The 24,259-nt window shown below is 44.8% G+C and overlaps 1 protein-coding gene across 1 annotated transcript; it reads left to right on the top strand.

Moving 5' to 3' along the window:
- The first annotated feature begins 736 nt into the window (after positions 1-736).
- On the top strand, positions 737-14,661 carry SLC66A3 (solute carrier family 66 member 3). The gene is made up of 7 exons (XM_066597233.1): positions 737-963; positions 3,247-3,329; positions 6,742-6,811; positions 7,765-7,822; positions 8,156-8,276; positions 8,540-8,581; positions 10,000-14,661. The coding sequence occupies exons 1-7, from the start codon at positions 815-817 to the stop codon at positions 10,098-10,100; spliced, it is 624 nt and encodes a 207-aa protein (XP_066453330.1). The 5' UTR covers positions 737-814; the 3' UTR covers positions 10,101-14,661.
- Positions 14,662-24,259: the final 9,598 nt, after the last annotated feature.

Raw genomic sequence — 24,259 nt, 5'->3', positions numbered from 1 at the left:
TAGATAGAGAGATAGACAAATAGATATGAGATAGATAGATATGAGATAGATATGAGATAGGCCGCCTGCAGACGGGTGGAAATTCCGCGGCGGGATTTCTGCCGCTGGAAGCCTGCATAGGATTGCGTTAACAAACGCAATCCTATGCAGATGGCAGCGGTTTGGCCGTGTGAAATGTCGCGCGGCAAACAAACCACGACATGCTCTATTTCTGTGCGGCGCGAGCCCCACACAGAAACACCACTGCCTGGCCGCTGGCTCCGGTCTGCGCATGCGCCGGCTGCCCAGCAAGCCGGCACATCAAACAGCCGGAGCCGCAGGCGTGGGTGAGTACGCGCCGCTCTCTGCAGGCTGCCTATCTGTATGGAGTGTTGCACAGCTACTTCATTGTGCCATGCACTGCTCATGTGGGCAGCTGGTGGCCCACTCCTATTAGCTCACCTATTCCCCTGTGGACCAGTCCGAGCCTGGTTGCTGTCCCATGTGCAGCTCTTGTTCAGGTTTTCCAAAACAACTTTTGAGACAAAAGGCAAGAATGGATTACAAGGAGCAGCCGTCTCCGGCCTTTCTACTTTCTCTCCTTTTGTGATCCACTCCTGATTTTGATTTCAAAAACTGCATCTGAAACCCTGAACAAGTCCATTGTATGTGACAGCAGCTTATCCCCTCCCCGGCTGCTGCAGGCTGTCATTGTTATGTCAGGGAGGAGCCGCCATTGCCCTCCCCTCAGTGACAAGGAGGAAGAGGAAATGAAATCTGCTCCAGTGACTGTTTTAAACTGAGCAGCCTCATCTGTCAGAGCTGAGGGGCCGCCATGGAGCTGCACACAGAGCTGCTGGTGTTTGCCAACTGGAGCACCCTGGTGGTGTGCATGGTGCTGAAGTTCCCCCAGATCCTGGCAGTCATGGCATCCAAGTCTGTGGAAGGGCTGAGCCTGGGCAGTGTGCTGCTGGAGGTGACTGGGTATGTGTGCCAGCCGCCACCACCTCCGTCCTAATACCTGCAGCCACCCTGTTAACTCTTTATACCGCCTGCACTGGATATATTAACTCTATGTTGCCTGCTCCGATTAACCCTTTATGTCCCCATGCTCCGTGGCCATTAACTCTTTGTTACTTGCCTTGTATCCGTTAACTCTTTATCGCTTGTCTTGTATCCATTAACTCTTTTTGCTGCCTTTGCAGCACCCATTAACTTTTTGTCACTTGCCTTGTATCTGTTAACTCTTTATCACGCCTTGTATCCATTAACTCTTTGTGCCGCCTTTGCAGCACCCATTAATTTTTTGTCACTTGCTCTGCACCCATTAACTCCTTATGTCCCCCGCTTCAGGTCCATTAACTCCTTATGCCGCCTCTCTGTACTCGTTAACTCTTTATGTGGCCTTTTCTGCATCTTGATGTGCCCATTACTTTGTATATAACTTGCACTTAGTATATTAGTTCCTTAGTCAGTCTGTAGCACTCTTTTTCTGCCATTTGTAAACTGGCGATTAACTCTTTGCAGGCTGCGCTGTCATTACCAAGTACTATATCACCGTTCTGTCCTGTAGACGAGCCTATGGATGTGTACATTTAGCTTCCGTTGGGGCGGTCAGGTAATTGTATACATCACGCAGTGTGCAGCTTTCCTTGTCAGGCACCAAATTCCTTAGATCATCGGACAAGAAGTCTTGTTCATGGTTTAGTCATTAGATGCACAGTGTAGATACATACTGGCAGTACTTAAGTATCTAAGCCTGTGATACTACCTGGAAATGAGCTTCTCTATGTGTGAGCCTGTACTTATATATAAGGCAATTGCATACACCGCAACTCCCTAATGTACTTCTATAATTAGTGTCACTCTACTTACAGGATGGGGAGATGCATTAAAGTGACTCTCCGGTTTCGGGATAGAATTGGCGGGAGAGGGGGGGGGGGGGAATATATTACCAGCAGTTGTTCTTCTCTGCCTCCCTCCCCTCTCCTATTTATCAGTTTCAGGCCCTGTTTTTGGCTGGCCTATGTGGCTGCAGCAATTTTCTAACTACCTAATGCACACTGTGTACTGCTGTCTGATTGGCCATTGCTGATCACGTGAGCAGCTCTGGCCAATCAGACAGCAGGTATAGTATACTGGTAGTCTAACACTACTAATGCACTGTGAGGATTAAGTAATGTGAAATTGTGTTGGCCATTTTGGGTGACCAAAAACAGGACCCGAAACCGTCGGATCAGAGAAATGGCAGAGAACAACTGTAGGTAATATACCTCCCTCTCCCGGGACAGAATTTTGTCACAAAACTGTCCCTTTAATAGTAATGTAATAAAATCCTCTTGACCCTTAATGATTTGCACCTAAACTAATGATTTCCATAGTCTGCAATAGTTAGACTATATAGGGCTAAAGAGGGTCTTTTCATTGAGGGGTAACTTGAAGCCTTAGACCTCGGTGTAAGATGTGTTGGATGCCCCACCTACAGTACCATATGCCATTTATAATGCTGATGGCCTATGTGACAGGTTCATCATAGTTTTTAAAACTGATGGATGATACTCAGGATGGGCCATGCATATCTGATCGTGGGGGATCGCAGGATCAGCTGACTGAAGGGGCACCAACGCTCATAAAAACCCTTTAATGTTTACATGTGTCCAGCGGGATGAATGGAAGTGAATTGGACAACGCTGCCATACTCCGAACAGCTGCTACTAAAAGTACTGGAGTTCAGAGTACCAGCAGCTCAGTGGATGGAGGTAAACATTCAATAGGGTGCAGCTCTCACACCAGGGGCGTAACTAAAGGCTCAGGGGCCCTGATGCAAAACGTGAGCTGCCCCCCCCCCCCTCTATCTGTATCTGTACCCGTACCCATACCTAAACCATGCTGCACAGAGACATAACTTGAAGCTACTGGGCCCCAATGCAAAACCTGTAAGAGGGCCCCCAACTATAATGCTTTATTCATAGTACTGGGCTCCCTATATGGAGAAGAGGGGCCTTATGGGCTCCCTAAGGCTCCTGGGCCCGGGTGCAACTGCATCCCCTGCACCCTCTATAGTTACGCCTCTGTCTCACACAAGCGCCACGACAATTAGCTGATCAGCAGAGACCCGAGAGTTGGACCCCACTGATTGGATGTTGAGAGTAGGCCATCAACTTTAAAGACCTAGATAACTTTTTTAAAGTCTCAAAGATATTCTGCAGAGCGTATGTCGTACAGACCAGACCTGTATTCATGCGTAATATGTGTGTCTCTTTTCAGGTTTCTTGTATTTCTAAGGTACCAGATGTACTATGAGTACCCGATGGAAACGTATCTCGAGTATCCGATCCTAATAGCACAAGGTAAGGGAAACCTGAAAGTAAGTAGCAGATTCATAAGTGTACTGTTCTAGATCAGAGGAGTACTACACGAGACCAAAGCTGTTTTGGGGAAATTACGGCTACATCTGAATATACCCTCATGGTCTGCAGCTGCTCATTTGTCTTAAGCTAGGCGCACACTTAGTGTTAGGGCTCTTTCACACGAGCGTAGGCGATTTTCATTCGGCCGTGTCACGGCCACAATGCGACCGAAAATCACGTGAACGAGAGGCAGCCATGACTAAGTTGCAGCTGCATGTCCCATTTGAGCGCCCATTCAGACGGCCCGGGTCCGGTGAGTATACGTGGAACCCGGGATACTGTTGGGCGGGGGCAGACAGTTTAGCTCTGCTAAACTGCTTCCCCTTTCCGCCCCCCTCGTCGTCTCTCTCTGCAAGGAAAGGGGGCAGGATGGGGCGGGAGCTAGTGTGCTAAGCAACTAGCTCCCGCACCCCCATTGCAAACAGACAGCAAGTAGCAAAGAGGAGGAGGGAAGGGGGTAGGAATTTAGCAGATACGCTGCTAAACTGCCTCCCACCTCCCTTCTCTGGTAGCTCCCATAGGAGTCTATGGGAGCCGCTGCCGTATTCCGGGTGAAAGATGGTTCCTGAACTATCTTTTCAGGCCAGCATAAAAATGCCTGACCGGAATGCACACCATATGCGCTATTTTTGCCAGCTGGACGTTTTTACGCAGCAGGAATATGCCAATCTGAATTGATGCATTGTAAACCAATACATCAGATGGGCAGCGAATATCGCCTGGCTGTGAAAGAGCGGCCAATATATGCTCGTGTGAATGTCCACAAAACATGGATGTTTTTTCATGCATGTGCAGCTCTTTGTGGCCTCTATTTTTGGTCTGTGTATCAGATTTTTTTTTTCTCTGTATGCCATGTTCTTCACCTCTGCCAAAAATCAAAATTGAAAGCCAATTATTTTTTTCTGCAACTTAAAAACAAAAAATGGACCACACACGGAAAACATCCTTTTTTTCCCTCTCCCTATTGACTTGAATGGTCTTATCCATAAAACGGATTATAGTGCATGTAATGAGTTTTTTAACACACTTGTCTGCGTAAAAGGAAAATCTTGGCAGTGTTGCAATGGCCCAAAAAAACGTACTGTAGCACGTATGGAAAGAAGGCCTAGTTTTGTCACGGTGACGCCAACACTCCAACTGGACCCTCGGGATGGAATGCCGAAGAAATAACAGAGTCGAGTCCAGCAATCATTTAGAAATCTGGGAGCGTACAGATTTACTAACTTTGATATTTGAAGTAAAAATTGAATTCGCAGTTCTCCGTAAAAGTATTTGCAACAGGTACATGAAGATGCAGCACTAAGCAGGCAATTGAACATGATTAGAAATACAGTGATATTGATTTGATTAAGACCTGACTTCAACGCTCTCTCTTTTCCTTTTCCTGTGGATTGATCTGTTAGACAATCTCCCCACTAGCTGCTTTAGATGACGGATTAATTTAGATTTTAGTGAAGTATATATGAAGCAGAGTACAGAGTAGTTACTTTGAATTCGGCTTTGAATTCACCGGGTAGCTATGACTCACTGTTAATAGGAGGCCGACCTCAGAAAGGCTCTCCTTCCCTCTGCTGTGGAATGCCGAGGGAACAGGTTTACACCACGCTCAACCTCGGAACATGCTGCACTGCTGACTTGCTTCTGTACACGTACCTCCTCCTCTCCAACACAACTGACTGCAACCTCTCCTCTCTCACGCCTGGCTAAGTCTGCCTAACTGCTCACTGTCATTCCCTTTTATCTCCTCTGTTTCTTTCCCGCATTTTCTGGACTCCTCCCTCTCCTGCATAGGGACTTGTGTTGTGGCTTTCCCGTCCTTGGACTCTGCACCACTGAGATTGAATCTGACTATCAGCCAATGGGACTGCAGCTAACACCAAGCTAAACTCTAGGCTTAGTGCAGAAGGGGAGACACAGGGTCTCTCCTATAGACGACACCTTCTATATCCATGGATGGCATACAGACAAGTGTGCTGTGAGTGTTCTGTAGGACCCGCTGGGCCACTACAGTATAGGCTGCCTCATTGCATAAAATAGACCCATGTGGTTTACATGTGGTGTTAGTTTTTTTTTTTTTTAAGTCGACACACAGATAAAGCCTCAAATACACTAGCATTTTTTATTTTTTATTAGAATACGCTGAACGACGTGGACATCCTCAGGAGTGAACCCCAACCCCTCAATTAGCTACAGACAAGATATGCTTACAGTGGCCTCTTAGCTTTGAAGGAATGTAGATTATGAGGTCTTTTAGTATCAGATTATCAGACCAAACAATACAACCCTATAACTAATTGTGGTGACAATCTTGCTATACATGGACTGGGCAAAAATAGGGAAACGCTGTATGAAATGCATGCCTTAAAATCAGTCTCTACATGTTTTATTGAAATATGATTTATAATCCCATGTAATTTAAATGGAGGTTATAGGACACAGATTCTGCAAGGCAGAAGTGAACATCTGCCCGAGCAACAAGGCTCCATTGGTCAAGGGTTTGAGCCACTCAGCTGCTGTTACCAGCTGGCTCCCAAAACCACCCAGAGCAGGGCAAGAGGTGAAGTAAACACAAAGCTCTTAACCAAGCAAGGGTCAAAAGGGCAGTATGGTGTTTCCATATTTTTGTCCACTCCCTGTAGATAACAGTGGAATTGCTCTAAAAAAGGGATGTTTGTACCCCAATTATAATCTATTGCTAAAAGAGTGGCTTTGCATAGGACAACTATCACACGAATAATTGCTCGATAGAGTGAATCTAAGCGACAATTGTTTCATAAAAACATGGCCACCAACTGGGTGACGAGCCATAATTCATTCATTAGTCGCTAAACATAAGTTGATTAGTTAAAACATGAATTGATGGGGTTCTGACCATTGGAAAATCCACTGCTTTTGAGGACAATTTAGGGGGCATGTATGAGGCCTGTTTCTGAGGGATCAAGGCGCTAAAGCTGGTCATCCTTGAGATCAGGATCAGTGGGTGGGTGCCAGTGGTCAGATCCAACTAATCAATGTTATATGGCCTATGCTGCATTAATGAAGGATGATGAGCTGAATGATCATCGTTCAGTGTACATGGCGTCCGTTCAGTACTATGTCAATAGAGAGGGGCGAGGGAGTGCAAAGAGAGAAATCTCCTGCAGCCTCCCCACTGTGAGCCAGCGAGTGCCCGACATTCATCCCATCTAAATGGGGCTTAACACTACTGATGAGATGTCTTCTAGTATATGCTATAGTATATACAACAGACTTGCCTGGGTATATGTACCATAACTTGCTTCAATATCATTAGGAGTGTAAGTGGATTAATGCCAGGACTCTATTGTGATTACATGTATCTTGTGTATTTCAGATGCCGTTCTCCTGCTATTTATCCTGTACTATACTGGCAGTACACGAAATGCATTGGCATACTCTGGGATGTATCCTTTGTAATGATATTGGCCAACTGCATCACCTCTATTGTAATTCTTATGAGGCTCTAACTTCACACACTCAAGGATGCCTATGGTAGACAATCAGCAAGTTATCCGCTATCTTCTGGATACAATCCCTTTAACTCCCTCATACTCACTACAAAGTACCTACACATATCACGTTCTCAAACAGCGTGTCGTCAATCCCCGTGTAACTACAGTCCATGTTCATCTGTCATAGTTCATAAAGTGTGTGCACACTAACACATACACACTGACAGAGACCGGTCTCGCATGTTTTGCAGCTTTACTCCCCATCCCGGGTCCATGGCATTGGCAGCATCTTCTAGGAAAGAGTCCCATGCGGGAAGAGTCACCATCTCCTTTGCATGCGGTGCATCATCTTTGACCACTGGGTCATCCGGGATGTCTTGGTCTTGGCCGTAGCGCTCAGTCGCTAATATCTTGGTCATTCCCCAGCATGGGAACGTAGCTTGCCAATCTGCCCCTTTAAAGTGGCCTCCACCACTTTAAGACCTCTGTGTGCTGCTCTGATGTTACATGATGCTCTGTGGCGCAGCACACACCTTACATAGGGTGCCTACAATGTTCATGCCACTTGGAAAAGGGACAGAGCTTAGGCATGCATTATTCCTTATGGTGGGGCTATCTCTCCTGAGTGGAGGCGCGCTAGTTATGTCACCGCTGACATCATAGAGGGGGTGGAGTCTCCTGAACAGCGCTCATCTTCCTCTATCTGGTATAAAAATTGTATTTCTCGGTATAAATAAATGCCCCACTGACTTGTATTAGCTGCAGATTCTGTCAGGATGAAGGCGGCTAAATCCATGCCCAAGTCCTGATAGACTCCTGAATGTGTGCACATGACTTCTTGTACATCGATGCAGTAACCATGCGTTGCATCAAACTATTATTTGCATTTCTGAACTGCAGATTAGATTTTTCGGTCTTTGGAACATATTGGTCCTCAAGAAATGGATAATAGACATAGCACTGGTAAGTATGACGCCCATCCCTTAAAATATGTCAAGAGCTTCTGTTGGTGAAAACCTGTCAAGTGTAATGGGGGTCCTGTGTCCCTAGTGCTCCTCACTGCGGGGTTAGTATAACCCACCATTTCCACTTCTATAGGAGTTTCCACAACTCCCATAGAAGTGAACGGAGAGAGACACAGCCACCTCTCTCTGTTCATTCTCCACCTGACCAGGCTGTTCCAGGTAACCCTCGCACTCCACATAGGTGATGGTCTCAGAGGTGAAACCCGAATCTATCAGATGTATATGACGTATCTTGTGGATATTCTTAGAACAGCTCTGTCCTGTCTTGCAGAATTTATGTACTTTGATCAGTGCATCAAGCAAGTTTCTCCAGCTGCAGCACCTATGGCACACGCAAGACTCTGGACAAGCCAGTGCCATGACGTGGGGCATGGCGACATATACCTGTGCTAGTAAGTTACCTTTCATTTTGTGAGAAAATGACAAAACCGCCATATCGTACTGTCCATATTGTCCTTGATGTTTTCAATGTAAGCAACTGAACGTGGAAGGGCTGAGATCTCGTCTGCACTGTTGGTATGCCAAGTCCTGTGCCGAGAGATTACTGTGCCATTAGATGCCAGACAACCCCATGGCACAATGAGAAAAATATGGAGGACAAATGCTAAAAAAAAGTGCAATTCTTCTATATTCATAGTTTATTCTTTTTTTGCAGCCAGGATATTTACAACACTGATGACCACAGGAGACATTGCAGGTACGTCACAAGGCAGATGGATGGTACAGTAGGAAGGAAATGATTGCATTAAAGTGCGAGAGGACAATGGGGATACTCATACAAATTGTAAATGTCCTAAACATGTAAAAAAAAGTCATCATCCCTCCAATAAGGTCACTTACTGTTATGTCATATACATTTGGTACATCCACCATAACATATGGTATGTCTGGATGATTGCTGATGCTGCTCTTCAGGAGAGCCGGGTGTGCAGTTTCTGAAATGCCCATCATTTTGCCACTGGGCACCACCTACTCAGTCTCGCTTCTCTGCAGTATCACATCACCGTCTCTTCTGATATAAGAGAAAGTGTTGCAACGTCAGAAGCAGCAGCTCACCTCACCAGGGATCCCTTCACATACTAGGTGGAGCAAAGAGTGAAGCAAGACTGAGCAGGTGTGACCACCATAGAACATTTACTGAGGTAGACACAAAATGGAAACGGCAGATGGCACTATTCTAACATTGGTCCTAGAATATCTGGGGATAGAAACAGCAGGTGGCGCTATTCTAACATCAGTCCAGGCATGTCTGTGGGGAATAAACAGTAGCTAGCACTATTCTAAAATTAGTTCTGGAACATATGGGGATAGAAACAGCAGGCGGCGCTATTCTAATATTTGTTCTGGAATGTCTGGGGCTAGAAACAGCAGGTAGCACTATTCTAACATTGGTCCTGGAATATCTTTGGGTAGAAACAGCAGGTGGAGCTATTCTAACATTAGTTCTGGAATATCTTGGGGTAGAAACAGCAGGTGGTGCTATTCTAACATTATTCCTTCTGGAATATCTGGGGCTAGAAATAGCAGGTGCCACTATTCTAACAATATTTCTTGAATAATTGGGCATAGAAACAGCAGGTGGCGCTATTTTAACATTAGTCCTGGAATATCTAGGGATAGAAACAGCAGGTGGAGCTATTCTAACATTAGTTCTGGAATATTTGGGCATAGAAATTGCAGGTGGCGCTATTCTAACATCAGTCCAGCAATATCTGGGGCCAGTGCCACTATTCTAATATTATTTCTGGAATATTTGGGCATAGAAACAGCAGGTGGCGCTATTTTAACATTAGTCCTGGAATATCTGGGACTATAATCACCTGTGTAATAAAGAGAAAATTCAGAAAACATGACCTGTTGGAGTGCCTTGAGGACTGAAGTTGGGAGACACTGGCGTAAGGGAGCACACTTTTGACAACAGGAATTTCCAAGAGGAATAACACTGGGATGCTGTAGCGCAAAGTTCCAAAATGACAGAAAATAGAGCATCTTCTATTTTTTTTTTTTTTGGCGTGACTGAAATGTAAACGAACCCACTGAAATTAAATATACCCGTGTGAAGCCGGCCTTAATCACACATTCCCGCTTTAATAATGGAATGTCCTTTCCTTTCAGTTCTCATCCGGTTCATTGTGATGTTACTTCTCAACTGCTGGATCGTGTTCGCCATCCTGAAATACAGGAAGAAGCCAGAGGACAAGAAAAAGGGGGACTGAGGGGCCACACGCATTTTACAGAAACAAGGCCCTGATGGAGCCGCTCCGCGGCAAGCACAAAACGCACGCCTTGCGTCCATATCGGACCTCTGCTTATATTTGGAGGCACACGGATATTTTCATGGACTTATATAATTCATGTAGGACCGCCTGAGGGTCCATAATACATTCCGTTGGGCACTGCTGCTGTACAGCATCCATACACGCAGCCATGTCTTATTATTGGTCTGCCGTGCGGTTGAGGTCTTACTATTCTTGGTTACATATACTAATGGAATATCCTTTATATAGGATAACCATATGGGGTTTATACATGGTGGCCGTCACCACACTTTTATGAAAGCTGCCTAAATCTGTCTTTGTTGCCCATAGCAACCAATCACAGTGCTGCAGCTTTCATTTCTTATACAGCTGAGGTAAAATGAAAGCTGTGCTGTGATTGGTTGCTATGGGCACCACACGTATGAAAGCTGTCCAATAGAAAATTTTTGTTTCCCATAGCAACCAAAGTGCAGCTTTAATTTCTTATACAGCTGAGGTAAATTGAAAGCTATTCTGTGAGTGGTTGCTATTTCTTCCACTGCTGAGGTAAAATGAAAGCTGCGCTGTAATTGGTTGCTATGGGCAGCACACGTATGAAAGCTGTCTAATAGAAAATCTGTTTCTCATAACAACCAATCACAGCACAGCTTTCATTTTACCTCAGCAGTGGAAGAAATAAAAGCTGCACTGTGATTGGTTGCTATGGGCAACGCAGACATATTGAGACAGCTTTCATAAGAGTGTGGTTTCGGCCTACTTTTCCATGGCCGCTCTGTATAAGTGCATACTGTATATAAAACGAGAGGGAAGGAGCCCTTAGGCTGTTACTTTCAGTTGCTAATGTGCTTGGGGAAATGGTAACTGCCCTGTTTTACCTTGTTTTAGCCCGCCCACCTGTTCCCTAAGGCCCCCTTCACATGACTACGCAGATTTGCGCTGCGTTTTTGTGGAACGAACGATTCTTTTTTTTACCTTGCGCCCGCAGGACATGTTCATTTGCACGCAGCAAACAGACGCACCGATTGAAATGGCTCAGGCTAATGAGTTCAAGATGTGTTATTTCCTGTGCAATTACGTACCGTCTCACGCGTCTCAGAAGGGGAAATAAAAAATTAAAAACAATCACAGATGTTATTGGCTCCTCCATTTGGTAGTCAGCTACCTGCATGGTGAGAGGAGGATGCATCTATATGCACGTCTCACGCATCTCCTAGCGTAGTGTGCTCACATTTGCGCATCCCCATTAACTTCCATAGGGACTTCAGGTGCGCACGTAAATAAAAGGTTTGTTTTTTTTGTGCAACAGCAATGCACAGGAAAAATCCGTGAATGTGAACGACCCCGTTTAAATCAAAGGGTTGTATTCTCTGCGTATTGAGCGCGCAAATCTGCCCGTGTGAAGGGGGTCTAAATGTACACTGAGAAGTCACTTTCAACATGGAGGTCAATTTCAAATACCTAAAGCTTACAGATCCATTATGTTACACGTATATATGGAGGGGAGGGGGGGTGATACTAAATTTTAGGGTTTGGTGTGCGGGATATGTGCAATGTATTATAGTAGAAGTATAAAGATGGGATTTAAAGGCTGAGGTGTAGTGATGAGCGAGCATACTCGCTAAGGGCAATTGCTCAATCGAGCATTGCCCTTAGCGAGTACATGCCCGCTCGGGAGCAAAGATTCGGCTGCCTGTGGCGGGCAAGGAGCTGCAGAGGAGAGCTCACTGCCGCAACTCACCTGTCACCCACGCAGGCACCCGAACCTTCTCTGCCGAGCAGGGAGATACGCGCTCATCTCTACTGAGGTGCCTTCAGGGGTAAAGTTTTGTTTTTTTTAATGAACTGAAAAGTATTTTGGCTGCAGGGTTTTTCTTGAAAATTTTGTACCGTTTGGTTTTGGGAGCTTTTATGTATCAAGTCGCAGAACGCCATTTACTAGCTAATCAGGCACTGAGGGTCGGGCTCCAGCCCCTCACCCTCCTCTAATGAACAATCTTCCAAACGATTTATGAGCAAATCAAAGATCAAGGGTCCGTTTACGCCATTCGAGCGAACGAGGTCGGAGATCAGTCATGCAGCCTGCTAATACAGGCAGATCCATCGTTGGCTCGTACAAACAATACATCGTTCAGTCGTTTACAATGGCTGTATAAGTGACTGAGAACAGCTGACCGAGCGCGATCTAAACCGAACGATTAGTGAACGAGCCAACAGTGATTTTTACTCCTGCTTAAGGGCTCCCACACACTTGCGGTTTTTTTTTTTAACGCTGCATTAAGGGTGACTACCCACTAGCGCTTGCGAATTTGCCGCATTTTTTTTCCAGGCGTCTATGGGACTTTCTAATGTTAAAAATACATTGTGGCAAAATCGCAATTTACTGCGAAATCGTGATTTTGCACGATGCGATTTTAACATTAAAAAGTCCCATAGACCCGTGGAGGAAAAAATAACGCTGCGAATTTCGCGGTGAAAAAAAACCTGTAGTGGGTACTAGTCACCCTGACGGTGCATTTTATTTAACGCGATCAATGGGACTTTCTAATGTTAAAACCGCATCGCACAAAAATCGCAAAGCACAAACTTGGGATGCTTTTTTAACATTACAAAGTCTCACTGACATTTGCGTTAAAAAACGCAGGGTGTGGGAGCCCTAAAAGGGCCAATTAATGATAATTGAACGATTTATCGCACATCGGTGGCTGCATTTACACTGAACAATTAGCGTTCATTTTCGCTCGCTTGAATGATAAACATTCCGGGAAAAAGGGCCTTAACTTTAAAGGGCTTGTCCAGTTGTAAATTACTGATGGCCTGGCTGCAGGATACACAATTGATAGTAGATTAGTGGGGATCTGCTGCCAATCAGCTTCTTTGTCGGGCCACTGAGCTGATTTCTGCAAGTAGCAGATGGCTTCATTCAATAATACCAAGACTTGGTATTCAAGGCAAAGTTGTCAGTGAAGTGAGTGGGAACTTTGCCTGTAATACCAAGTCTGGCCACTGCAGCAAAAATAGAGCTGTCTGTTTCCTGCAGACATCAGGTCAACGCAGGAGCATACTGTTAATGGCTTATCCTAAGGATAGGTCAATAATAGTTTAAAACCCATATAAGTTTTAGGGGCCATTATACAGACCTTAAGGCCGGTTTCACACGGGTGACAAAATTGTGCGATTTTTCTTGCGATGCGACAGTGCTGTAAATCGCATGTATGTGAAGCCCAGGTGTTTCAATGGGTTCCTTCACATGAGTGATGTTTTGTAGGCTGCTACGTTGCAAGAAAAAAAATCGTGGGTTGCTAAATACTGCCGTGATTTGCGATGTTTTGTAGCCCATGTTTCCCTACGGAGCCTTCTTTTCTGTTGCATCTTATTCCACGCAAACACGGTTTTCATGCGGTGCGATGCAACTTTTACAGTAGGAAGTCCTACTGTAAAAGCCCTAAAATAAACCCTGGCTGCAAAAAAAGAAAGAAATAATAATACATCACCTAACAGCCGATGTCAGAGCTCTGCCGCACTTCTCCCTGCAGGTCCCTGGCACTTGTTTCAAGTCTTGTGTCAGCGCTTCCTGGATTGGAGGTTCAAAATCCCAGTCTCCAGGAAGTGCTGGCTGTGATTGGTTCTTGAGTGCCACGGCTAAGCCAATAAGAGCCAGCGCTTGATGAACCAATCACATCCATTCAAGGGCTGTGATTGGTTCTCGAGCGCCACGGCTCAGTCAATCACAGCCCTTGAATGGATGTGATTGGTTCTCGAGCGCCACGGCTCAGTCAATCACAGCCAGCACTCGCTGGAGGTGGGGACTTTGAACCTCCAATCCAGGAAGCGCTGATAGAAGACTTCAAACAAGAGCCGGGGACCTGCGAGAAGTGCGGTGGTCCTGAAAGTGGCTGTTAGGTGATGTATTGTGGTTTTTATAAAAAAAATTTTTTAATGCAGCTATGGCTTATTTTCAGGGTAGGGCTTATATTGCAAGCACCCCCCTCCCATCCCCCAAAATCCCGGCAAAAGAGTACTACAAAGTCTAATAAAATTTCTTCCTTCGATTTGCTTGTACAGATATGTCACTCAGTGATGGGTCTGCAACTATCATTTGTCAAGGGACCTTTTACACGGGCCAACTTCTCAGCGCAATGTAACGAGCACTGACTGACATGCATGCAGAGCGGTGGTCACTCTGAAGATTGGCTTATGAGAACGAACAATCATAATGAAGGTGCAGCCCCATAGGCCGGCTGTACATAACCCCCCCCCAGCTGATCAGCAAGCATGTATACCCCTGCTGAAACTAAACAATAAACAGGTATACGAGCAGTCAGGGAAGTGCTGTTTGTTTTATATGGGCCAGTAATCGTCCGGAAGAGCGTTTGTGCCCGTTCCACAAACCGTGTAAAAAGGGCCTGAAATTTTGAAACGGTATTGTACTAAAAAATGGAAATATGTGTCAAACTCAGGACAACTGGTGGATGTGCAGTAAGAATGATAAATAAAGGTGTAATAAATAAAATGAAACAGATTTACAGTAGAACGTATTTGTTCATATGAAACACCCAGATAAAGGCAATCGTGTACAGAGGTGGAAGAGTTCTTTACAGTAAGAGCTGTGGGAGCAACATACTTTCAAACAATGTCATTTTGAACTTACAGGTCTAATTAAAGCAAACCTTTAGGGCTCACAGGCATATGTGTCCCGCGTATTATGTAAAATATGTACTACACATATACATGTGTATTTACTGCATGTGTTAACCCCTTAATGAGCACCGATACACCTTTTGACGGCCTGTATCGGAGGTCTATTTATGAAGAGAGATCATGCGGCGATCTCCCTCCATACACCGCAGGCACCGTCTGTTTCTTACAGCCAACACCCGGCGGCAAGCGCTCCGAACAATTCTGACAGCGGCATTTAAATTCCTCAAATAATGTTCTGGGGTCCCATATGGCCCTCCTACGATTAGATCGCAGGGAGCCGTACAGGTGTCATGTCAGTCAGGGGCCTTCTGAAAAACCCAAGGGCTGTCTTGGCAGTATACCTATCAAGCTATTCCGTGGGGTGGCTTGATAGATTGCCTGCCCAATCGCAGTATGATGTAATGCTGTGGCATTAGATCATACTGCAGGAGCGATCAAAGCATCGCAAGTTGTGGTCCCCTCTGGGGACTAAAATAAAGTGTTCAAATAAGAACAATAAAGTTTTACAAATTATTATTTAAAAAAGTAATCAGTTCAAAATGCCCCCATATTTATAATAAAAGAATATTTGGTATCCCTGTGTCCATAAAAGTCTGATCTATAAAAGTAACGCATTATTTACCCCACACGGTGAACGTCATCAGAAAAAAATAGAAATAAAGAACGCCAGAAACGTGCTTTTGTTGGTCACCAGGTCTCCAAGAAAATATGCAATAAAAAGCTATTAAAAAGTCGTACGTATTCCAAAATGGGAGCAACGGAAACTACAGGACGTCCCCCAAGAAATGAGACCTCAAACAACTATGTCGACAAAAAAATAAAATATCTATTGCGTGCAGAAGATGCCGGCAGAAAATCATTTAAAGTAATTACGTATCATTGAAAAAAATGCTAGTACAGCAAAAAAAAACCTATATATTTGGTATCGCAGTAATCATACTGACCCATAGAATGAAGTTATGTCATTTTTGTTGCAGTTTGTACACTGTAAAAACAAGACGCAATCAAAGATGGCGGAATTATTTTTTTTTTCCATTTCTCTCCACCTAGAATTATTTTTCAAGTTTTTCAGCACATTATATGGTATATGAAATAGTACCATTAAAAAGTACAACTCGTCCCGCAAAAAACAAGCCCTCATACAGCGACGTCGATGGATAAATAAAGTTACGATTTTTTTAAAAGAGGGGAGGAAAAAACGAGAATGGAAAAATGAAAAAAAAGCTTAGTCACTAAGGGGTTAAATCCCCATAGCCTATATTTGTGCATAATATGTAACAAAACAGGACATGCTGCGTTTTCTTTTCATACACCTGAAAAAAAAATGGTTGAGTGCCAAATAGAAATCTGTGAGCAGGGAGGAACAGAGGAGAGATCTCTCCCCGCCAGCCCCCCCCCCACCCCCCCCCGGTGCAACTCACCTGTCACCCCCCCCCCCCCCCCGAATCTTTAGAGACGAGCGGGGAGATACTCGGCTAAGGCACTACTCGCTCGAGGAATGTGCCTTAGCGAGTATACTCACTCATCTCTACACACAAGCGATTATTTCCTGCATCACATCCTATCTTTGGCGCGTTTCCTCGCATCGCCCATTGTTTTTAATGGGGCCAGCAGAGCATCACACAAGTGCGATACGATGTGAGGTTTCCCATTGAAAACCACTCTGCAGTGCTCCGCCACCCATATTTCACGCGCGTCAGAGGATCACAAGTGTTTGCCATCGTTATCAATGGGAAGCATGGCATCGCATGAGAGCGCATGTAATGTCTTCAAAAGGTCCCATGGAAAACAATAGGCGCGGCATTCGAGAGAACGCCAAAAAAATAGGACGTGCAGCGATTTTTTAACTTCGTATCATCGCTTTGAGGGAAGAAAAATCGTTCATGTGAATATTTCCACACAAGAGAATGGAGTTCATAATCGCTTGAGTTTTTTGCGTCTCACAAAACGCTCGTGTCCACGTAACCATAACCCCTTAAGGATGCAGCCCCCTCCCCCCTCCTTTTAAAAAGCCGTAACTCCTTTATTTATCCATCGACGTCGCTGTATGAGGGCTTGTTTTTTGCAGGACGAGTTGTAGTTTTTAATGGCACTATTTATTGTACCATATAATGTACTGAAAAACATTATAAAAAATTCTAAGTGGAGTAAAATGAAAAAAAAATAAAAGACATTCCGGCGTTTCGCTGCGTCTTGTTTCTATGGCGCACAAACTGCAACAAAAATGACATGATAACTTTACTCCATGGGTCAGTACGATTACGACTAAGGATGAGCGAGCACCAAAATGCTTCGGTGCTCGTTATTCGAGTCGAGCTTTTTGTAATATGTGAGACCTCTCGAGTAACGAACCCCATTGAAGTCAATGAGAGACACGAGCATTTTTGCAATGGACCCGCCGGGTGCCAAGCCTTTTTTTTTTTTACGGCGTGGTACTCGCTCGAGTAACGAGCACCATAGAGTATACTAATACTCGAACGAGTATCAAGCTCGGACGAGCATGTTTGCTCATCTCTAATTACTACAATAACAAACTGTTTTTTTTTGTGTGTACTACTTTTATTTTTATTTTTTTTCAAAGACATAAATTTTTTTCTTAATTAGTTTCTGCCACCATCTTCTGCGCGCAATAACTTTTTCCTTTTTTACATCAACATAGTTGTGTGAGGGCTCATTCTTTGTTGGACGTCCTGTAGTTTATGTAGGCGCCGTTTTGGAATACATACAGCTTTTTGATCGCTTTTATTGCATTTTTTCCAGGAGACAGGGTGAACAAAAAAGTGCAATTCTGGCGTTCTCTATTTTTTCTTTCGGACTATGTTCACCGTGCAGGTAAATAATGTATTCCTGTACGTCCTATAGCGGGAAGTGGTTAACCCCTTACCGACCAGCCCATTGTGTTTTTACGTCCTCTTGAATTGGGCTTTATTCTCCGAGGACGTAAAAACATGCGACCTACAGAGAATAAAGCCCCTCAGGCTCTGGACGTGACAGCTCCATGCTGTCGGTGCCTGCAGGTAGCCAACAGCATGGAGCTGTCATCCCGGGCTGCAGGACCCCCCGGCAATGCGATCGGCGCTATCCAATCGATAGCGCCGATCACATAAAAGTTAAAAAAAGTTTTAAAAAGTTAAAGATTCAGCTGCCCTGATGGATCGGATTCATCAGGGCAGCTGAAATTACTCACCCCCGTCCGCCGCACTGCTCCCCGCTCTCCTGGTCCTCCAGGCCCTGAAGCCGGCCTTCTGCGCATGCGCGCCAGGCAGCATTACGTCAGCCGCATGCGCAGAAGGCCCGGCGGCAGGGAAATTTAAAATCTCCTGGCTCCCGGCTTCTGTAGGTGGCCGGGAGGCAGGAGATGTCAGCGGGGACCGCGGTGAGCGGCCCCCGGTACCGCGATTGCCGTTATCCAATGGATAACGGTGATTGCGGAAAAGTGAAGCAAGATGTTAAAAAAAGAAAAGTTTCGCCTTCCCTCATGGATCGGATCGATGAGGGGAGGTGAAAATACTCACCCAGCTTCCTCCATGTCCTCTGGCCGGTCTCAGGACCTTCCGCTGGCTTCTGCACATGCGCCGATGTGGTGCGCATGCGCAGAAGGCCGGCGAGCCCGGCAAATTCAAAATCTCCCTGCACCCGGCTGTCACAGATAGCCGAGTGCAGGGAGATATGACTGGGGACCGCTGTATGTGGTTTCCAGTCATATGATCACCGTTATCCATCAGATAACGGTGATCATATAAAGTTAAAAAGTAAAAACAAAAAAAGAAAAAGTTAAAAGTTAAAAAAAGTTTAAAAAGTTAAAGTTTCATCTCCCCTTACGGATCATATCCGTAAGGCGGGATGAAATTACGTACCCAAGGTCCCCGGATTTGTTCCCTGGTGGGATGTTGATCCGTGGACCTTACTCCAGCTTTGGCGCATGCGCCCGTCAGCATGATGGCGGACGCATGCGCAAAAGTGAAAGATTGCCCAAGAAATTTAAAATCTCCCTGCTGCTGGCTACGAAAGGTAGCCAAGAGCCTGGAGATGTCACGGGGAGCCACGGTATGCGGTTACTGGTCACGTGATCGCCGTTATCCAATGCATAATGGCGATCACGTAAAAGTTCTTTAAAAAATGGCAGTTTCATCTCGATGCGATCGGTGAGGGGAGATGAAACATCTTCTCGGACGCTTCCACATTTGAATCCAGATGCGATTATCCTCCATGGATCCTGCCGGCTACTGGGTATGCGCCCGCCGGCAAAATGCCAGACACATTCGCAGGAGCCGGAGAGCCCAGGAAATTTTAAATCTCCTTGCTCCCAGCAACCAACGGTTGCTGAGTGCTTGGAGCAGTGACCGGAGGCCTTGCTGAGCGGTCCCCAGTCACGTGATAAATTAGCGATATAACATTAGGCCGGTCACACATGACCGGAGAGGAATTACGGGTTCAGCATACGCTTGATCAGCGGTAATCCACGGATCAATCGCATGCATTGGATTACACAATTTCCCCCAAATAGTGGGTCGGAATTACGGAATCCACTCGCCGAAACAGAACACGGCATGCTATATTTTACCGCGGATATCCGCTACCTAGAGCCCATTGTGCTCTATGACTGCAGATATATTCGCAGCCTATGTGCAAATACATTGTGTACGGGCTGCGGGTACCCGGGTCATCTCTAAGCGACGGCGCGGGATATATAATCAAACAACGGTGTACTGCGCATGACCGTCTGTGTGAGTAGGCAGTTATGCGCAGTACATTACGCGGCCGTACGCAGGGTCACAGCCGGGCTCACAGCTGGAATCCGCTATGGGCCCCCGCAAGCAGATTCCACCTACGGCCGTGTGAGCCCGGCGTTATTCAGACCGCTACCTGTAATCCGTAATTTACAAGAAGCCCCAGGAACGCTCGCCTTCATGCAGTTCCACGAGCAGCTTGTTGAGCGCCTTCTCTGTGAGACCGCTGCACCGCAGCAAGATTACAAAGCCTCACAGAGGGCCACTTTTTACACCCCATACCTGCCGCTGAGGTTACAAAATACCCCCCAAAATACATGAGAGGAGTCGGAATACCAGGTTTTCTTGCCCCATGTGCCCAACCCAACCAGCCTCCGTAATTACCCGTCTTCAGACATAAAACGCAGTTTATATTATTAGCTTTATCTAATATTTAGGGAATGCCAAAAAATGGGGATTGCGGGGGGGATTATTTTTAGGAAGTCAATTTTTTTTTTTTGTATAAGTGGGCAATGAGGCCTGGAATTTATTCAGTTGTACCCTGGAATCCAGTGGGCATTCCTTCCATTATGGGCCTAGCAATGTGTCCTGTAAGTAGATTAGGGCCACAATGGGTATGTTTCTGAACATGGGACAAACGGGGGTATCCATTTTGGGGTGAACGTCTTCATTCCTATGTACACTGTACAAAAAAAACAGTTTTTAAATTGACAAAATTGCCAAAAAAATGAAAATCGTAATTTTTTCTTTCTGCTTTGTTTAGATTTATTCAAATACTGTGGGGTCAAAATACGCAGTACACCCCTAGATGAATTTGTTAAGGGGTCTAGTTTTCAAAATGGGGTCATTTGTGGGGGTTCTCTATCGTTTTGGCCGCTCAATGGCTCTATAAGTGGGCAATGGGGCCTGGAATTTATTCCGTTGTACCCTGAAATCCAACGGGTGCTCCTTCCATTATAGACCCAGCCATGTTTCCTTTAAGTAGATTAGGGCCACAATCGGTATGTTTCTGAACACGGGACAAACAGGGGTATCAATTTTGGGGTGAACGTCTTCATTCCTATGTACACTGTACAAAAAAAACCTGTTTTTAAATTGACACAATTGCCAAAAAAATGAAAATCATAATTTTTTCCTTCTGCTTGGCTTAGATTCATTCAAAAACTGTGAAGTCAAAAAATTCATCGTACCCCTAGATAAATTCGTTAAGGGGTCTACTTTTCAAAATGGGGTCACTTGTGGGGGTTCTCCATCGTTTTGGTCACTCAATGGCTCTACAAGTGTGCAATAGGGCCTAAATCTCCTTCAAGCAATATTTCTGTTCCGAAAGCCACCGGTTGCTCCTTTCATTTTGGGCCCCATTGTGCATCCAGACATAAGATTAGGGCCACAATGGGTATGTTTCTGAGCACGGGAGAAACAGGGGTATCCATTTTGGGGTGCAGATCCTCATTTTCATGTGTACTATAGAAAAAAGTCCTGACATATTTGCAAAAATATGAAATTTTAGTTTTTCTCTTCTAAATTGCATTGACTCCTAAAAGAAAACTGTGGGGTTAAAATACTCATGACACCCCTCAGTGAAATCGTTAAGGGGTGTAGTTTTTAAAATGGGGGTATCTATCATTTTGACTCCTATGAGCCTTTCCAATCTTGGCTTGGTGTAGGAAAACAAAGTGTTCCTCAAAATGCTGAAAAGTAATGTTACATTTGTACGTCTATGTCTCTTAAATGGTTAAAAAAAAAAAAACACCCGAAAGTTTTTCCAATGTGCGCCCAAAATAAAGTAAACGGGTGGAAATATATATCTTAGCAAAAATTTCTATATTATGTTTGCACATATTTGAGATATTGCAGTTGGAAATGTGAAAAAATGGCTATTTTCTCAAAATTCTCCCAATTTTGGCGCTTTTAATAAATAAGCACAAATTCTATCGGGTTTTTTTTCCGCCTAAATGAAGTACAATATGTGGCGAAAAAACAATGTCAGAATCGCTTGGATATGCAAAACCTTTCTGGTGTTTTTCCATGTTAAAGTGACACATGTCAGATTTGCAAAATTTGGCCTGGTCATTAAGGCGCAAACAGGCTTAGTCACTAAGGTGTTAAAGTCCAAGAGATTCTTTTTGACTCCAGTTAACACTGATAGCTTTTTTTTAGGTTAGGCTATCAAGGCTGGCTGCACACGGGGTGGAATTGCCATGGAATTTCCGTGAGGAATGCCTGCACACAATTCCACCGGCAGCTCCCAATCCTGGGATTAGCCAGCAAAGTGGATGAGATTTTGCAAAAATCTCATCCACACACTGCGGCCAATGCACGCGGAAATGGAAATGCGGCGCGGAAAACAAAGCATGTCAATTCTTTTTTCATTTCCGCTGCGCCCTCTCTATGGGGTGAGATGGAGGCAGCAGAATACCAATGGAGAAACCGCTCCAAAACCCGGTGCGGCCATTCCGCTGGAATTTCGTCCTGTGACACCCCAGCCTTAGGCTTGGAACATGAGTTGATGAATAGAATGAAAGAGATGCTGTACCCGACACATCTAAATTGATGCAGCCTCCACATCATGCTGACCATCAGTTTACTTTTGACCTCCCATGAAACACAGATATCAAATTTTCTAAGGAAACCAATATTAACATCCTAGAGAATGCCTTTAAATGGACACTAACTTTTTACACTACTTTTGCTCATCTAACAGCCTGTGTGTGTATCATCAATCTTGTAATATACTTAAACATTTTTTTGTTTTACTACTGAAAATCAAGTTTGAAGTTGCTGCCACTTTCATCTAGCCCCTCCACTGCCTGTCATTGGGTATTTGGCTTCTCTAGGGCAGCGACATGGGGAAACTGCTAGTCACTACATGTAATAGAGGGGCGGGCTTTCAGCTGATTGGAGCAGGGCTGTGCAAGGCGGTATGGGAAATGTAAGAGAGGAAGTCCCAGCCAGTACAATACTGGCAGAATGGCTGCTTAGGACATACCCAACTGTAAGTGGATTGCAAACAGGACATGGAAAACTGAACTGACAGAGCTGAGACTGGGTGCAAACAACATCGCCCAGTGAATACCTCGGCTACTTCTGTAATACAACCATGTACATGAGGACTTAGTGTACCTGAGTTTTCCAAAAACTTTTTCAGATCAGTGTAGTTAGTATAAATCCATAAATCCAGCCTCTATAGAAATCTAGACTAATTTCATACATAGGCCCATGGTGCAAAACTGTAGGGAGACCATACAGGCTCCGTGAATATGGCAAACCATTTGCAAAAGGTCTCACGGTGACATCTTACCTGTTCTTTGGTCATCCTTCTTTAGACTACATTCCATTAGAACAGAGTGATGATCAGGAACTCCATTTTATATATTGTTCTCAGTATAGTTCAATATAACTAACAGCCCACCAGATAGTGAGTGCGTGAGAAGCAAGAGAATGATTGTAAATTAGGAGCAACTAATTCCCTAGTAACAAGAAAAAGAATTACTAGCCCATAAATACAGAAGCACACTAAAGAGGGCATGACATTTATGCTTGGACATCTCCTGCACTTTCTCATCTGATGTATCATCAAGAGTGCAGACATACAACTCCATCCTGCACAGGTCCCATGATTTAGACTAAAAGCCCATTTACACGCAACGATTATCGCTCAAAAGCCATTGCTTGAGCGATAATGTTGTGTGTAAATGCTCCCATCTTTCACTCTTCGCTGAACAATGATTTTTAGGTGAGCATAAAATTCATTGTTCAGCCAGAAAGAAGATAACACGGACCGCATGCTGTGCTTGCTATCTATGGTGCTCTATTCTTTACGGGAGCAGTGATTACATTGTATTCATCTTGCAGCTCCATGGCAGAACAAAGGAGCTGAATGCAGAGAACAGCTCCCAGAGGCTCATTTACATGCAAATGAAGGGGATAAGCTGCTAATGGACATTAGTGTCCATTAGCAGTTTATGCAAAACAATCGTTCAAAAATCTTATGAACGATTGATTATCTTTGCGTGTAAATGGGCCTTAAGATGATGTTTGCTGCTGGGCATTAGACAGCAACTGTCCCAGACTGCACACTTGCCAGCTTGGGTGGGACCAGTATACTTGGATAACTCTTATGCCAATAATTGGGCCTTATGGGGATTTGTATTGACCAAGTGTACCAATCAATACACATTTGCCAATGTAAGAGAAGGCAGCACATCAGTTAGACATACGTCCATGTACAATCATATGGGATACCAAAAAGAACCAACAGGTTAAATGGGTTTGCTGGGAACAGAGGGAAAAAATGCGGGTTGCTTCAGCATCACAAGACTGAGCCACCATACCAGACATACTGTAACCTATGGACAAGCATTGTCACTCTGTAGAAAGAAGCAGACCTGTTTGCCCCGTTATGAACCACAGGTCTACACATAAAAAAAATTATTGATGACCTATCCTCAGGAAAGGTCATCAACAGTTGATAAGTGGGGATCCACCACTCTGAATCCCTGCTGATCAGCTGGCTGAAGTAAAAGTGGCATTTGGATGAGCGCCACAGTCACTTCAGTCCATACCAAGCACAGCACCGGACATTGTTTAGAGGCTGTGCCTGGTATTGCAACTTGGTCCCATTCAGCTGAATGGGACTGAGCTGCTCTCAGGCCATGTGACTGATGAATGTGATGTCACAGATCTGAG

The sequence above is a fragment of the Eleutherodactylus coqui genome, chromosome 1 (genome assembly GCF_035609145.1).
Source record: "Eleutherodactylus coqui strain aEleCoq1 chromosome 1, aEleCoq1.hap1, whole genome shotgun sequence".
Lineage (NCBI taxonomy): Eukaryota > Metazoa > Chordata > Amphibia > Anura > Eleutherodactylidae > Eleutherodactylus > Eleutherodactylus coqui.
Note: the sequence above shows the minus strand (reverse complement) of the source record. Positions and strands in the feature narration are given on the sequence as shown.

Coding starts and splice junctions, on each gene's coding strand:
- SLC66A3 (XM_066597233.1), top strand. CDS start 815: ATGGAGCTGCACACAGAGCTGCTGGTGTTTGCCAACTGGAGCACCCTG. Junction 964..3,246: donor GTGCTGCTGGAGGTGACTGG/GTATGTGTGCCA, acceptor GTCTCTTTTCAG/GTTTCTTGTATTTCTAAGGT. Junction 8,277..8,539: donor GGCGACATATACCTGTGCTA/GTAAGTTACCTT, acceptor CTTTTTTTGCAG/CCAGGATATTTACAACACTG.